This window comes from Cydia pomonella, chromosome 19 (assembly GCF_033807575.1).
Source record: "Cydia pomonella isolate Wapato2018A chromosome 19, ilCydPomo1, whole genome shotgun sequence".
Taxonomy (NCBI): domain Eukaryota; kingdom Metazoa; phylum Arthropoda; class Insecta; order Lepidoptera; family Tortricidae; genus Cydia; species Cydia pomonella.
The window spans coordinates 2,888,645-2,906,548 of record NC_084721.1 but is presented as its reverse complement, the minus strand read 5'-3'; the positions used below and the strand labels follow the sequence as shown (position 1 = coordinate 2,906,548).

Sequence of the window (17,904 nt, the reverse complement as noted above, 5' to 3'; positions counted from 1 at the left end):
ATAAGAAGTATACGTTTTGTTTTTAAATTTTTATTATATTAAGTTCAAAGAATATTAAGTATTATTAAAAAAAAATTCAGCGTTGGCAAATACATGCGGAACATAATGTCTGACATATGTCCATCTCTAACAGCATGCAAATGTAAGCCATTATCATCGCAAGTTTCAGCATATTTTCACACATTTTGGGCGTTATCTTAGTAAATTTGTGTCGGATAGTCGGTTTTGACTGTTTACATTTCATCAGTTTGTTAGCATAGAGACGTAATTTTTCATTTTATAGCCCCACAGAAATAAGTCAGGAGGTGCAAAGTTTGGGTATTTCGGGGGCCAATCACTGTCGGTTTTCTCGAAACTAATCGAGCAAGCAACATATTTTAAACTGCACAAACATTTGAGAAATTGCTTCCTGCTAGAGGTAGAGATTTGGCAGAAATGATCTTCCGTATACAATTGCCAGCCCTGATTATATATTTATGAAAAATATTTAATATTTTGCACTTGATTTAATTAAAATATTATAATCGATTTATTAAGGTCAGTACAAAAAAAAAATATTTTAAGTCTAGTCAAAAAGAATAAATATATCTAATCTAATCATAGAAAAACGATTATTCGAAGGTGAAATATTACAACGAAGTTTAAAACATGCTAGTTGTGTGTGCAGGTTTGTATCGATCAAAAAGTTGATTCGCCTAAATACTTATGTGCGTTGCAGTATACAAGAAGGTAACTTTTTAGTGTACAGTCGACGTCACCAACATCTTTACAAGCCAACATGCCAATAATATATTTACACGCCTCTATGACACTGACTTTAAGGTCGCGTTGACATATATTTGAAATGTTGGGTTGTAAAGATATCTGTGTACTCGACTGTACCTAAGATATTTCAAAAAATAAATGACATCGGGAAAAATTAACCTAGCTTAGGATGATTTTGCTTTGAACGTCTATTTTAAAATGTATTTTGTTTGCAGGGTCTTAGAGTTCAAAGTGCCGTACATCGACGCAGTGGATTTTGTCAAACAGAAGTTGAATCCGGAAACAATGAGGACGCCTGAGAGTAAGAATTATTTCATATTATTATGTAACTTGCGGAAACTGTCCAAAAAGTCCGAAGAGATATCGAAAAGATCTAGACAAAACAACATTTTTTTTTGCAATTTACGACTACTGAAATGAAATTGTTAGAGGTTTTCGAAAATTTGAAACATGTTCCAATAGACTTTAGTCCACCGGGATATGGACCGTGATTATTTTTTGTATTGTTTTCGAGCTCCCGATATTTCTACGCAGTTACATGCATCTTGACTTATTGTCCTATGTCCCCTAGATGGGGCAGAGGGCGTCCACAGTGCGCCGCCATCTGGATCGGTCTTGAGCTTCGTGCTTGAGTTCGCTCCAAGTCTTCCCAATAGCCTTCGCCTCTGCAATTATAGTCCGGCGCCAGGTCTGCTTTGGACGGCAACGTTTCCTTTTTCCTTGGGGATTCCAGTCTAGGGCTTGCCTCGGTATGTGTTTAGGATCCCTTCGGAGTGTATGCCCAATCCAACTCCATTTCCGGCGCTTGATCTGCTGGTCGATCGGGGTTTCATTGCAGCATCTCCAGAGGCTGGCATTAGAGATTTTCTCGGGCCAGTATACACCAGTATACTGGTGTATACATGCATCTTGCTCACGAGTAACTGAAGATAGCGGGTGGGTGTCAAATTTGTGTAGACCGCGCTCGGTCTACTTGGCCTGCAACCCTTCGTTTCCCGGTCTCTATAATGTACTATTTCTACATCTTCTTCTTCTTTCCGTGCCTCTTCCCATTATTTGGGGTCGGCCCACCTCGTTCTCATGCGCCAGATCGGTCGATCCCGGGTTGTCTCTTCGTTCAGCTGGGCCTGTTTCAAATCTCTTGCTGTCTGGTAGTTTTCTTGACGACATGATCTTCATCTCGTCTCATGACGTGTCCGTACCATCTCATGCGGGAATCTTTGATCTTGTCAGTGATGGGGGCGACCTTGTAGCTTCCTCTGATGTGTTCTTTGTGTACTTTATCGAGTCTCGTTACACCGGCCGCCCACCTCAGCATCTTCATCTCACAGGTATGGAGAATGTACTAGGAATATTAATAACTTAATTTTAAACTTTTGCTTCAGGTACAAACAGCCGCCTAACGTACCAAAACTGGAACGATGTGGAAAAGTCCAACAGTCCCAACATTTCTGTCACATTTATAACCGCCAGCGAGAAAATGACCAAGAATTCTAAGAGATACTGCGAAAATTCGGTGAGAATTACATTATTTGTTTTACCAGTATGCAAGATATTTTTTCTACTCCTCGAGTGTTATCTGACATTTATACATTCATGAATACTATTATAAGAACATACATAATAGCAAAGAGAATTTGAAATAGAGGTGGATTGTCAAATAAAACTTTGTAGACACAGTAAATGCAAAATTCCTGCAACGTAAATTTAAATGTAACTTAATTTAATTTTTTTAGTTATATTTTTGTTTCTTTTAACCGTTGTTTTGTTATTGTTTGTTTGTTTAAACTTTATTGCACAAATTTACAAAAAGAGTACAAATGGCGGACTTAACGCCTTGAGGCATTCTCTACCAGTCAACCATTGGGCTAAACAGAAATAGTTAGTTTGGTGCAGGATTGTAACGAGTTGATATGGAAATAGACACAAGTCGATACTACTATGATACTATACTTACACAAATATATATTTTAAATATACCTACACATATACATATTCAATATATATAAATAAACATACATATATATAATAATAATGTACCTATTAGTGTGAGATATCACGCAGACATTTAGTCACGAATGTTTTCAAATAAGTGCTTTCGCAACTTGCTTTTGAATGAAAGCTTGCTCTGAGCTTGTCTGATAGGCTGAGGGAGAGCATTCCACAGACGTATTGCTTATTGTTACTTAGCAAACCAGTAAGGAAGAGCGGTGTCTCTTTACACAGGTATCTTGTATACATAAAAAGAGACGCCAACCTGCATATTGTTAAGTAAAGAAGTTACTGAATTTTTTTTTTTTTACAGTAAATTTACTGCCATCTTTCGACACATGATTAAAATTTTTAGAACGCCATTTGACTTTGATCCTTATTCTGTCACTGATATGTATCAAATTTGTTGATTATCAAAAAGTGGCGCCATCCTCTATTCTTTGATATATATATATATATATATTCCATAGAACTATGTTATCTTCTTAATGTACCTTTCTTATTTCATTTATAAGCCTTTATTTAACTAGCCCTGTTATTATGTAAAAGTTAGTCTGTGGGTCAATTCTTACCTAAATTTGACCCACTTCCCGATTCCCGATTGAGCTGTAAATTTGCATACATATGTAAGTCGGGTGACAATGCAATATGATGGTATCATCGAGCTGATCTGATGATGGAGACAGGAGCCATAGAAACTCTGTGATGGTACAACGCAACTTAATTGTGTTTGGGGTTTTTAGAATTGTCTCAATGAGTATTAGTTGCCTGTCAACGACAAAAGCTTGTACAGTCAAGGTATTAAAGTGCCAAAAATATGTACACACTACTTTAATGCACGGGCAATAAGGTATACATATTTTTGGAACTTTGTCCGTGTCGATATTTAACCTTTTGACCGCCAAAGATGTCATATGACGTGCGAGGCTACAGCCCAATATCAACTTTCATGCGTACCGACAAGGTTCACGATTACGCGCCCCGTACGATACGCGTGGCGATCAAAAGGTTAATAACTTGACTTTACCAAAAATGATTTTTTTGTCAAAATTTTATTTACTCTACCTCTTTGCGCGAACCCTTACTTTATAGTAGGTAAACATAACTATCTAGTGAACCCTGAAGATAAGGCGACCTGCACAATTACGATAATTTTGTTTATTAATATCCTGCCAGTCCACTCGCCCTTATTTATATTGCGACCTGCATGTCAGTGATAAGGAAAAGAACTGCATTCAGTTTAAAGAAAATATAGTACATTACGATACAAGCGCGAAAAGTAGGAAAGTTGCAACGAGTGGCGATGAATTAAACGAGCGGAGGGAGTGTTTTCAATCGACACGAGTTGCGAATTACCTATTTGCACGTGTATCGTACAACATTTTATAGTACATATGGCCCTTTAAACTTTCGACATAGGCACGTATATATATTATATTTCGTCACTTCATTTTTCAGATATAATTTTATATTAACCATGTTGTTTCCCGATTGTACACAAATTGATCTGGAATTATGATCTTGTTATGGTAATTCTCAAATTCAGAATCTGCTGGTCTTTTTTCACTGATTTTAGACTAGATAAACCGGAGAACGACCGATTTAAAAATTGAATCGGCCCACAGATCAACACCCAGCTGACGTCCACCTTAGTGAACCTAGGCCTGCAACCGTTACTGAGCCGCGTGCGGTGCGCGTGCGTGGCGCTGGCGTGCGACGCGGCCTGCGTGCGCGCGCTGGCCGCGCGCCTCGCCGCGCCGCTGCGCGCGCAGGATGTACAGAATGCCATCGCACAGGTCGTTACTGAGTAAGTACTAGCTAAGTTACGCCGTGGGCTTGCTTGCTAATAAATACGGGGTTTTTTACCGTATAAGCTTGCTCTACGCGTATAGAGCGCGCCTCTTATGAACGTTCCTGGCCTATATGGAACTCAAGCCTTCGGCCTCGCCGCGACTAATGTGTGTGTGTGTGTATATATGTCACTTTATTGTACTTTAATATAGTTACATAATGCCATCGCACAGGTCGTTACTGAATAAGTACTAGCAAAGTTTCGCCGTGGGCTTGATTTAGATTTAGATTCATTTATTTCTCAATAAGTATTACATGTTTCTATTACAATCGAATATAAAGATGAATACATACTAAGATCGTCAAAAAATATACAGATTAATATATTATTTCGTGCCATAATCCTTTAGAGCATAATTGCTTGCTAATAAAGATGGAGTTTTTACCGCATAAGCTTGCCCTATGCGTATAGAGCGCGCCTCTTATGAACGTTCCTGGCCTATATGGAACTCAAGCCTTCGGCCTCGCCGCGACTAATGTGTGTGTGTGTGTGTATATATGTCACTTTATTGTACTTTAATATAGTTACATAATGCCATCGCACAGGTCGTCACCAAATTGTTCCACTCAATCTCTTGTGTCTCAATTTTTGACGACCTGTCTGGCCTAGTGGGTAGTGACCCCTGCCTATAAAACCGATGGTCCCGGGTTCAAATCCTGGTAAGGGCATTTATTCGTGTGATGAGCATGGATATTTGTTCCTGGGTCATGGATATTTTCTATGTATTTAAGTATTTATAAATATGTATATCTTATATATATCGTTGTCTAAGTACCCGCAACACAAGCCTTATTGAGCTTACTGTGGGACTTAGTCAATTTGTGTAATAATGTCCTATAATTAAAAAAAAACATGTCTCTGTGCGCTCTTCAGAAAATGACTATTATTAAATATGTATGTATGTATATACTTTATTGTACATAGAAATAAAACACGAAAAACACAGTTACAGAGTAAATTAAATACAACAAAGGCGAACTTATCCCTGTATGGGATCTCTTCCAGTTAACCTTTGAGGAAATGAGTAAAACAGAATTAACGGTGAATGAATGACAAACACAAACAAAAGTGTACAATCACTGAAATTAATGAAATGCACGAAAAACTGTTATTTATTCAGGTATCACTATTACTATCTTCAGTTTGTGCTTCAGTCTATCAGCGAAAATAATATCGCATCACTTCCAATATTTTTCCTATAGTTTAAATATTTACATATATAACATCCCGCACATGTATCTGTCCCAGATGATTTTTATCATATTAACCTATGCCAAATGACAATCCGCACACCGAACTGTAAAATGTACAGTATATTATTTTATTTCAGATACCCAAAACGTCAGAAAATTCTCGAAGAAGCTCAAGAAGAATTGATCAACATCAGCAAACAGAACAGCCAGAGTCGGTCTTCAGACGAAACGCAACTGTACGCGCTGTATTCCATACCCGACTCGTTATGTAGGCTTATTACTTGAAAATGGAAACAAAACTGTACATTTATTGCGCTGCACCCAACAATAGACGTTGCTAAAGCGCTTCACACACCCACACAAAGCTATACGATAGAAACTCTACAGTTCATCTTGGTGAGAAGCACATATCTCTACAAATATGTGCTTCTCACCAAGGCTTTAAACCGGTTTATAAAATAACGGTTAAAACCGGTTTATTTCGGTTTTCCTCCGAACTTTTATAAGAACGCGAACGTTTGAAGAACTTTATTGTTACCTAAAAAAACGGTTTATTCGACGAGAAACAAAACGGCTAGCCGGCCTGGTGGTGTGCCACGTAAACATAGACACGACATAGGAAGAAACCGGTTTTTATGGCTCGTAATCGGTTAGTTTGACAAGAACTTTTCTCATAAAAACCGGTTTAAGAATAGCGGTTTTTCTAGCGAAACCGAAATGAAAAGGTTTTGCGCCAAGTACATGATAACGGTTTGGATAACCGGGTTCCGTATTGCTCCTTCCCTGTCGCCAGTTACTTAATAAAGTAATGTGTGTGAAGTGCACTAAAAAGCGGCTTAAAACTATTTTGCATTCTTTACTTATATTTGGACAGTCGCCATCAGATATATCGGAGCGGCCAACGTGCTCATAAATATCTTAACATGCCTCCAGCCCTCCATTGCCAAGGCGCTAGAGTGCGTGTTCAGATATTTTTGAAAACCTCGGCCGCTCCGATATATCCGATGACGACTGGACCTTTACTAATAAAATAAGAGTGCTCGGAATGAAGTAGTTTATATATTTTATAAATTACTACTACTTTAAATTTTAAATTTGTAATTTTTTGTGCAATATAAAAAATGAAAGTAGTCAATTTATCCAAATGTAATTTCAACCATGTGCGTAAAGATATAAAACTTAAATTTCTGCATGGAATGTTTTTATATTTTTTAAACTGAGATTTTATGTGCCAATTATTAAGTTATTATACAATAACTTAAGATGTAAATCTGCATTTATACTTGTCGATAGTTTGTCTTATATAGGTAGTATTACTGCAATTGTTCTGCCGCCAGAGTGCAGCACTAGCACCCATCGTAAACCATAGATTGAATTATAAATACTGCGCCTTAAACTGGTTTTGACAAGTTTACACAGACAATAAAATATGACATTGATGCATCAAGGCGGTTTGTTTACAAAGGGCCTACTGGGAAACGCGAAAACCGAAATTTAGATTTTCTTGTTTCGCGGTAAACGCTCAAAAGCAAATATATATTCTATACAAAAGCAAATATTGTGAAGTGAACAGGCAGAGTTAAATAATAATGATTTGTACAAATTAAAATAATTAATTTTGTAATCGTTGATTAAATGGTATTATTTTTAATATTTATTTCGTTTGGCTAAAATACAATAGAATTCAATAGTGCAGACCTGCTAGCATGCTAGACGGTATGGACGCCACAACAGACTCTGCAAAATCTTAAATTCTATAAAATAACATATTATATTGCATTTATACAGACATCAAATTACATTAGAGTAGCGATACTCAAACTGCGGCCCGCGGGCTTTTTTTAGGTTACCCGCCAAGTGAACATAGTTAACCTTGCCATCCAAACATCACCTAAGGCCAGTCCCGACGGGAACAAGTTTTGACCAATCTGATTAAATTTTCTGATCAAATCGGGTGGTGTGGATGCAAACGCCAATAGGGTTGTTTCCATCTACAAATCTTAGGGCAGAATTGTATCCCAATAAATTATTTTGGATTATAAGAACATGTTAAACTACTTTTAGGGGGCCTGTAATGACCATATTTTTTTTTGTTATACTACGTCGGTGGCAAACAAGCATACGGCCTGCCTGATGGTAATCAGTATCCGTAGCCTATGTACGCCTGCAAATATTTTAATGTTTTCAATATTTTTGTAAATATTGAATTTAAAATATCTTTTGGCACACGTCACGTGACCAAACTCGAAACGTCATTGAAGATTCTGATGACGTCACAACTCTCGGAGTTAGGCGATAAACAACAAATGCCAAATGTCAGTTGACAGTTCGTATCTTCTACGTGTGTATGTAGTTATGTGTCAAACCGTAAACTGTGACGTCACACAACTTTCAAAGAGCGTTTTGGGCGCGAAAGCATCTGTCAAAATATATTTTGTTAATTTAACATACTTATAAAAGTTGAATTTTAGGGCAACTTTTAGTTAATATAGAACGTAATACAAGCGTTTCAAAAAATTGGAAACAACCCTATTTGGCTCGCCGTTTTCGACCACCGATTATGACCGAATTACCTTTAAAAAGAAATTTAGAGCGCTCAAATATCACCATAAAACTAAAATTGGTGATTAAATTGGATTGAATGGATTTCCTTTCTGATAAAATCGGTCGATTTGGTCATTTCGTCTGAACTGGCCTTAATAAAAAAAAGTTGAGTATGGCTGCATTAGAGTATATTATAGTCTAGCATTAGTGGTGAATTTAACAAAAATAGGTGACGTTAACTGGTAAATTTCATTGGCCATAATTAGTGAGTTTACATCCCATAATTAGAGTATGTACGCATCAGCTCGCGTTGTCGCTATGAGCGGTGCCAACGTCAGATGTACTGGTGGTATCCCTTTCACACTGGCCAGTTCTGGCCGACATTGTGACTTCAGCAGCAGGCAGGTTATCATAGACAGGAACATAGCTATCGTCGCCCAGAATATCAGGATCAGGATCAAACGGCAGCGACGCCAAATGCTGTTCTGGCGGACGGCGAGTACTTCCTCGAAGGTTAGAGCTCTGGAAGGTTTGTCGTTATTAATATGACTGAAGTGCCGTTTCTTGGAACCTGTGTTCTAGGTTAGCGGTAGACTGCACAGACAACGCATTATGAAGTGTTTAGTAACAGTGTGAGGTCGCCAGGTTAGGTTAGGTACTTATGTCAAAATAATAAACAGCTGGGAACCTTGTAATGGCTCCTCTACACGATGGCCCAGCGTAGGCCAGTCCAAGGGACGCATTTATGCGTTAGAGGGAACAAGTGATATTGATATCCCATTCCACTGCATAGCTGCGTCCCTTAGACTGGCATACGATGGGCCATCGTGTAAAGGAGCCCTAAGGGCTGTGTACTTGTGCACCTTACATCGCAAATTAAGTCGTATAAAGTGCCAATTACATCCACACTTTACCAGGCCTGATATCAGACCCGATTTGGGGCCCGAAAAAGAATCTTTTTGTGTTTCACCAAATATCAGTACCTTGTTTACATTTACAATATTTGAGATGTATAAAAGTGGTTAATATGCAAATATATCAAACATTAAACATTTTTGGCAATTAGAGACAAAGTAAGTTTTTAATTACAAATTTAATATTCTTAAAGATGTGCTGATATTCATGTGATTTCAAGCAAAAGTTACTTCCAATAATCGATAACAACATTTTTTTCTAGTTTCGATTTTACCGTTCTATCGCCGTGCATGATTTATGCCATACCAAATTGCAGCTTTCTAGCCTAGCACTAAAGATCACGGAGCAAAGCCGCGAATGAACGGACAGACGGACATGGTGAAACTATAAGGGTTTTTAGTTGGCTACGGAACCCTAAAATCCTAATAAGGTAACTTATGAATTACGTCTTAGTGAGATTAAAAGAGAAAGATACCCGCAATTTGCGGATTTCTGTTTTCGCGGTGGGCCCCCTGAACACAATATATGAAAATGTTAACTTTATTTTACTCTAGTTGAACCTACATAATTCAAAGTAAGTAAAAGTATGCCAACATAACTTTGATTACCACTATGAACTCATGTATTATATATCACATGTAACCACTTTACCTCACTCTCCGACACCTCACATCGGACAATAGCGGTTGCCTCTCTGGATCCATTTATTTTAACACATTGCACGAGTAACTTAAAACTTTTTACAGTTATCGCATGAGTACAGTTTTTAAACGAATAACTTTTTATTTTGAACGTGTAGCTAAGGAACTCGACTCGATCAGAGACTGACTCAAACAAACAGTGATAAACAATCGAGGTAGGTACCGTTTATATTACATTTACGGTTTTATACGATAGCAGTTATCTTTGAGTAAGTAGGTACGACAAATTACCAACGATATAGTTATTAAGTACTTAGATGTATGAACGAGTGCGTACTTAACTTACCTTGGTTTCAAGGGCCATTTTCACAAAAACAAGTCTCTTAGCTTCGTTTAAATCTCTAAATAAATAAATGCGAAAGTGACTCGGTCTGTCTTACCTATTCGCGCTTAACCCGGTAGATGAAATTGGGTATCTGTGGAGATACTTTGAGGCTAGGGGAAAGATTTAAGGTAGATTTTATGAATCATCGATTCATTCATCACCAAAATCGCGGGCAAAAGCTAGATATATTATACAGACACTTTAGACTTGTGCTGCCGTCATACAATGGTTCGCTGCGATCTTGGCCAGATTATCATTTAACCTTCCTTCCCGTTGTCGATTGAAAATCGAGTGAAACGAAAACCAGGGGGGCTACCACGAAAATTGAAATTCGCAAATTGCGGGGATTTTTGGGTTATTCCCACTAGTTACCACCAAGTTGTTACCAGTGGTAACTACTGGGAATTTTTTCCCATCTTTTATCAGTGGTAACTACTGGGAAAAAAATCCCACTAGTTACCACTAACTTTTTTTTCCCAGTAGCTACTAACGGTAAAAGGTGGGATTTTTTTTCCCAGTAGCTACCACCAAAATTTGGTTAGCGTTCAATACTAATAAAAACAGTATAGATATAGAGTGCATAAATGAATAATTAATTAAAAGTATATTTAATTATAAGTTAGTTAGTTATTCGTTTAATTATAAGTCGATTACTGTTTCAGTAAACTGCTTTAAAAGTGATAAAAAAGAATTAATCGCTCTTGCGTAAAAACTTAAGTATCGAAGCAACATTTTGGTGCTTCTTCTTTGAAATAGCTTTGGCTCTTGACTGTAGGTTAAAAACATCAAACCAAGAATTTATCGCTCTTGTCTAAAAACTTTAAAGTCTCAAAGGAAAAATTTGAAATAGCTTTGGCTCTTGACTGTAGGTTGAACACATCAAACCAAGAATTAATGCCTCTTGTATAAAAACTTAAAAGTCTCAAAACAAAGTTTTGGTGCTTCTTTTTTAAAATAGCTTAACTCTTGACTGTATATTGAAAACATCAAACCAAGAATTAATCGCTCTTGCCTAAAAACTTAAAAGTTTCAAAGGACAATTTTGGTACTTCTTCTTTGGAATTTGGTAATATTTTTGGTTTAAGGAAGAGTTACTCAAGATAAAACCGTTTTTTAAGAGCGTGCTATATCTCTTGCTAAGACGTTTTTTTCTTGCGGCGAATAATTAATATCTTAACTCAAATCACTACCATTCGCTTTAAAAATGTGTAAAGATAAAACTAAATAATTTTTATTCTCCTTTAAAAAATTATGTTGTTTTTAACTCAAGACTTATTTATTGGACTAAGCAATTTATTATTTTATTCAAGCAACCGTGCGCAAGAGAGTTTTGCGTTTTGAATTAAGATATCTTTTTTATCTGTGAATAGATACTAATCTATGGTTTATGTCTCTATCACTCTTCCATATTAGTGCGACAGAGACAGTTGCGTGTCGGTCGCTACGGAGCGTTACCGAATGGCATCTTGTCGACGCACTCGGGGCTCTCATGACATGAGCCGGGATAACGCTATATAGGAAGAAGTAACTATATAGGAGTAAGTAAATATCTGCAAATAATACTCCCAATTATACACGTACAACACAACAATACTGTAACACGAGGAACCCGAAAGATTTTAATAGTGTATCTTCTTTTTAGGGTTCCGTAGCCAAATGGCAAAAAACGGAACCCTTATGGATTCGTCATGTTCGTCCGTCTGTCCGTTTATGTCACAGCCACTTTTTTCCGAAACTAAGAACTATACTGTTGAAACTTGGTAAGTAGATGTATTCTGTGAACCGCATTAAGATTTTCACACAAAAATAGAAAAAGCAATAAATTTTTGGGGTTCCCCATACTTAGGACTGAATCTCAATTTTTTTTTCATTAAACCCATACGTATGGGGTATCTATGAATAGGTTACAAAAATGATATTGAGGTTTCTAATATCATTTTTTTCTAAACTGAATAGTTTGCGCGAGACACACTTCCAAAGTGGTAAAATGCGTGCCCCCTTCCCCCCTGTAACTTCTAAAATAACAGAATATTAAACTTAAAAAAATATATGATGTACATTACCATGCAAACTTCCACCGAAGATTGGTTTCATCGAGATCTAGTAAGTAGTTTTTTTAATACGTCATAAATGGTACGGAACCCTTCATGGGTGAGTCCGACTCGCACTTGGCCGCTTTTTTAAAGTATGGCTTCAGTCCAGTGTGACTATTTCGCCAGTATCAAGGTCTTCGGAGTTTTAAATACGACTTAAATTGTACGGTTAGTACAAGACAGTGTACGGTGATTTTATCAGCTCTTGTAAAGCGATAGCTGGACTTTACAAGGAGCACGTGGACTACCGGCCGTTGACTCCAAAATGGTGGTTAAACGCGTTTCAAGATGAATTCTCCATTCACTGCGCACTACCTCATTAATTTAATGTATAATTAGGTTTTATGAAAATAAGTATAAATTTATTTAAGTGCCAGTTTTACTAATAATAGACGACCAGTTTGGCCTAGTGGGTAGTGACCCCGCCTACGAAGCCGATGGTCCCGGGTTCAAATCCTGGTAAGGGCATTTATTCGTGTAAGTAAGTAAATATTCTTTATTGTGCACCATACATTTAAAAATAGACAGGAAATGAAAAAACGCGTAAAAGTTAGGTAACAACAGGCGGTCTTATCGCTAAGAAGCGATCTCTTCCAGACAACCTTTGGAACGTGTGTGATGAGCATGGATATTTGTTCCTGAGTCATGGGTGTTTTCTATGTATTTAAGTATTTATAAATATTTATATATTATATATATCGTTATCTAAGTACCCTCAACACAAGCCTTATTGAACTTACTGTGGGACTTAGTCAAAATGTGTAATAATGTCCTATAATATTTATTTATTTACTAATAAAATTACTTGCCATGTACAAAAAATTGAAAAAAAAAACGTTATGTTTCAGAGAAATCGATCCAGAAGTTTGCGTTGAGTATCAGCTCTTTTCCAATATGATGTAAGGCATTTTTGGCATAAAATAGATTTTGTTGGCATATAGCGTGTAAGTAGGTTTTTATTTTTATTTTATAGTTATTATATTTTTTCCTGAACCTGATAAAGGCCTGGGTTGAAATTATCTATAATTAGTCACCGTAATAACAAAGTCGTTGTCTATAATAATCGACCCCGCTCGAGTCACGTTCAGTGTGGCTACCACGAGTTCGAACTGAAATAAATGCTATTGAGAACTTAAAGCGCGGTGTATAGTAAAATGCGCTATTTTTAATTCGATACTTACAGGCTTGTACAAGGATTTCATCGATTATTTTCTAGTATGTATAACTTCAGTCCTTGTACTAGCCTTCTGCTTGTCAGAAGCAATTGTTCAGCTTTTTCTCGATAGATTATTGCTTTGAAAATATGCTTAAAATTGTGTTTGTTTCGATATTTTAGAAGTACTATGACGAATATCAATATGAAACTTACTTCATTCGATAGCTTTTAAGTAACTCTAAGATTTTGCTTGTCCTTTTATCGATGCGTTAATTTTTTTAATTATAATATAATTATGAATTCAACATTTTGTCTACTAAACGTTAGGTACCCTGCGCGGCAATACCGTCAGTACGCCCGTGACCACTGTCAGCGACGGACCTGTGCTAGTTTAGCATGTTAGGACGTTACATAAAATGAATAATCACACTATTAATACACAAATATATTATACACACAATGTTTTCATCACACTTGCGAAGAAAAAACTTGTTTTTAAGCTACTTGATTCTTAAATACGGTGACAATTCAGACATCCGTCCGTCATATTATCTTTTTTGACAAGTTTTACACACGCACCCGTCCGGCATTCAGCCACGATTAACCAACGGATGAAATGGTGCCTTGCACCCGAGTTAAACACTCTACTTTTCATTTTTAATACGAGGAAAGTAAAATACTTCAGAAATGCTTATCGTAAAAATAGAAACAAACGTACTAAGAAAGTTCAGTACTCTAGACTCTCTCTAGACTAGAGCAGAAACCTTTCATTTTCTGCACTCTTTTGAGAACAACAACGACCTACTATCAGAGCATGAGAAATGAAAAAAATATTTTAAATGGCTATTACAGTAATCATCAATTTGAATACCTATTTATAAACGTAAACTAATTAAATTAATCCGCTTGTTTAATTTATATAAGTCATTATATTGGAACACCTACAATTTTAACACATACAGGATGCAGGAGATATACTGGATTTAAATATGTGGGAGTGCTTAATGAAAGGTACCAATTCACGACTTTAGTTTCCGAGTTACATGAGTTTTGTGGAAGAGCTCAAATGGCTGTAATAGCTTTGTGTTATACTATAAGGCCTGTTCCGTTAGGTATTTTTACAAGAACCAATACTGACTTTGGTTAGTACGAGTATTTCTGGTTAATTAACTTTCATATTTAAATATACCACATGGTATACACTTATTTACATTATGTATCTGTTGCAAACTCTTTTGAGATCAGCAGTGTCAAATATTTAAATTTATATTTTTCTTGATTTTACATGTGTCACTCTAAAATAAATGGCTAAACGTTTCGTGCGTGTTTTCATTCGGGCTATATTTCATGTAATTTTCTTCATCTGGCGACCGATAATTAAAATGGAAATATTACGAAAAGAACGAGGTATAGCCAGGAGGCTTTTTACAACCGCGAAAAACGAATTTGAAGCTAATTTAGAGTCAACAAATATCGACGAAATCACCGCGGCCTTCAACAAACTCCAGCTTCGAGCCGATTCCCTGTTCAACGTTGACCTACGTATAAAAGAACAGTGGCTAAAAACGGACGAGATGACTGAAGATGAAATTTATGAAGATTGCATGACCTGCGATGAGTATCAAAGCGACTATTTTCCTTCCTATCTTTCCATATTTTTTCACCGTTCAAACCGTCCCTGGACCTAAAAATATTCCAATACCAAAATTAGCCAAATCGGTTCAGCCGTTCGCGAACTTAATGAGAAGTTATAAATAGCAGCGAGATACTAGGGACTTGGTAAAAATGTATACATAAAAAAGCGTCACCTACAACGACGATTAGTATTTACTCCCATAAATAAAACAACCTGAACAAATTTAAAATTAAAGTATTTAAATATTGATTGTTTAAAAAGTGCATAACATCCCCTTATAAAACCCGTTTTGATCAAGAGAGATCAAAATAATATGACTCTAGCTTAATTATACGTTAAGGGTAATCGCATATTTTTTTAGTGTTTGATGAAACGACTAGCACATCATTTAACCGCACAATAAGGCATATTTTTTTGTTAAAGATATAATTTAAATATTCTTACTACGACTGTGACAACGGGCCGCCATTTGCGAACTAAACAGCTCCGCAGCACATTGTCGATGCCCCTCCCGCTTTGGCACAATAAGTGTGGGGTCATTTTGCAGAGCTAGTTCGTCATCTATGTTTATTATTAATCGCTGCCTAGGGAACATAAGTGTACAATAATACCAGTCAAATTATGCTTTCTTAGTATCTTTCTCCAGCCTCAAGATTTATTATTCAGGCTACCATTTCACGACGTGTTTTCAAAGTATCAAAAATTATACTTACATAATAATTTTGTTCATTCTCATCAACCTGTACTTGATTTAAATGGTTGTCACCAGTCCCGAGGATGTGTATTTTTTTCCAATGTTTAGAACATTAGTGACCTCGAAACTTCATTTATTTTATTTTCATTTGCCAAAATCAATTACGCATTAAGTTATTTCAGCTGATTGGTGAATCTCTTCATCTGGTAAATCTCTCAAAGAAGAAAGCGGATACTTACCGTTATGATGCCTACACAAAAGACAATAGAATGTCCTTTAATGCAACGCAAATAACTATAGTAATACTAGGGTTGCCTTCGCTATGCTTAGGAATTAATTTAAATTTTTGGCAAAAAAAAACATTTTAGGTACAAGCTTTTAACACTGACTGTACTTTTATTTCCACAGACAAATAATTCATCGAGACAATTCTAACAATTTCAAACACAATTAGGTTTCATTGTTTTAGGCCACAGAGGTCCTATGGCCACCTCCTGTCTCCATCATCAGATCAGCTCGTCACCTAACTTACATATGAATGCAAATTTTCAACTTCATCGGCAAACTGTGGCTCAAATATACTTGCAAGATTTGATTAGAGACAGAGTGACGGGCAACAGACTGCTTCTGTATTAAACAGTAAATTATACTCATCACTATATAACTTCGAAGTAGAAGTGTTTTTTGCCATTATAAACTTTAAATGCAATTTTCTCGACTTTTGCATTTGAAGTTTATAATCGTCGTCGATAAAAAAAATAGTCAGTTAGAGCCATGGTTCTTATTTGTGAAGATAGCAAATTTTATCTACTTTTTGGAGCTACATAGGCATATTCAATACCTGCAAAATTGTACCTTTCCACTTTCACTCCCACAAATTATCTTACCTTTGCTAGTATTTTTCCTTTTTTTCACTACTGACCCCAAATTGACTTCTATTACATTTTTAAGGTTAAATAAGTTATGAATGAGGTATCTATATATGATTTAAAGCAGACAGTTGTAACCTTTGTCTGAATTTGTGAGTACAATTTTTTAGTCATAAAATTCTTTGGTATAATTTTACTAGGTTCTCAGTTTGCCGCGGTATACTTTAGTATTGTATATAATTATCTAATTTTTAATTTCATTAAGTATAAATCATAATCAATATATATTCCCGGAACTAACAAACCAAAATAAGGATGGCGTCAGAATAAGGACGTAGGCGTACAGCGGGCGCAGCGCGCGGGGCGCCCTCCTGCCTGTTCTACCACTTCGTCTGCTTCACCCCCTCAAAAAACTAAAATCCGACTATAAGAGCACCTTAACTTTCTATGCATCTCGCTCGTACTCGCATATAAGTGCGAGCGAGATGTATAGAATAGTTATTTGTACAACACGAGAGCAAAGTTTGATATTTCTTCGAGTGCTTGTTTTGAGTCCCGTGCAAGCGAAAGCTTTTATAATAGATTCACTCGCTACGCTCGTGAATCTAATTTAGAATCTTGAGCGTAGAAAGGGACTCATAAGCGCACGAGATGTAAATAACTTTGATCTCGTGTAGTACACAAAAATTTTCACGTCAGTCAGCCATCAAAAAATACAACCTGAAAAAATGTAATCCAGAAGGACGGATCACTATTTAACTCATGTTTTCTGAAGGTAATCTAACATTTAACTTTAATTACCGCAATAAAACAAAACGAAAGTTTCAATAAAATAATACGAAAATAATGAATTAACGAACATCAATTGACAGTTCAATCGCCAACTTTTTTTTTGTAAAAAAAAAACTTTCTAAGATCCGGTCCGAATTGCGGATACTACTATTTGTCAACTATAGTAGAGATCGTTAAAGGTAGTTAAGTAGAATTATTTACTGCATAACAATTGCGTAAATTTGTATAAGTTCATTGTTTTGATTGTATAATAAAATACGTAAAATATGGTGTATTTATTAAATTTTAAACTTTTATTTCATTAATTAATTATTACGAATGAAGACTCGTAGGGTGTTTTGGAACGATGCGGTCTGACTTATTTCGGGGGTCTATTA

The 17,904-nt window shown here is 36.3% G+C and overlaps 1 protein-coding gene across 1 annotated transcript in view; it reads left to right on the top strand.

Annotated features, from left to right (window-relative positions):
* Positions 1 to 7,455, top strand: part of LOC133528680 (eIF-2-alpha kinase GCN2) — a 45,961-nt gene extending 38,506 nt beyond the window's left edge. The window contains exons 25-28 of the mRNA XM_061866146.1: positions 981 to 1,066; positions 2,151 to 2,281; positions 4,383 to 4,564; positions 5,940 to 7,455. Coding sequence (XP_061722130.1) covers positions 981 to 1,066; positions 2,151 to 2,281; positions 4,383 to 4,564; positions 5,940 to 6,087 — 547 coding nt within the window. The 3' untranslated portion in view covers positions 6,088 to 7,455. The remainder of the gene's footprint in view (positions 1 to 980; positions 1,067 to 2,150; positions 2,282 to 4,382; positions 4,565 to 5,939) is intronic.
* Positions 7,456 to 17,904: the final 10,449 nt, after the last annotated feature.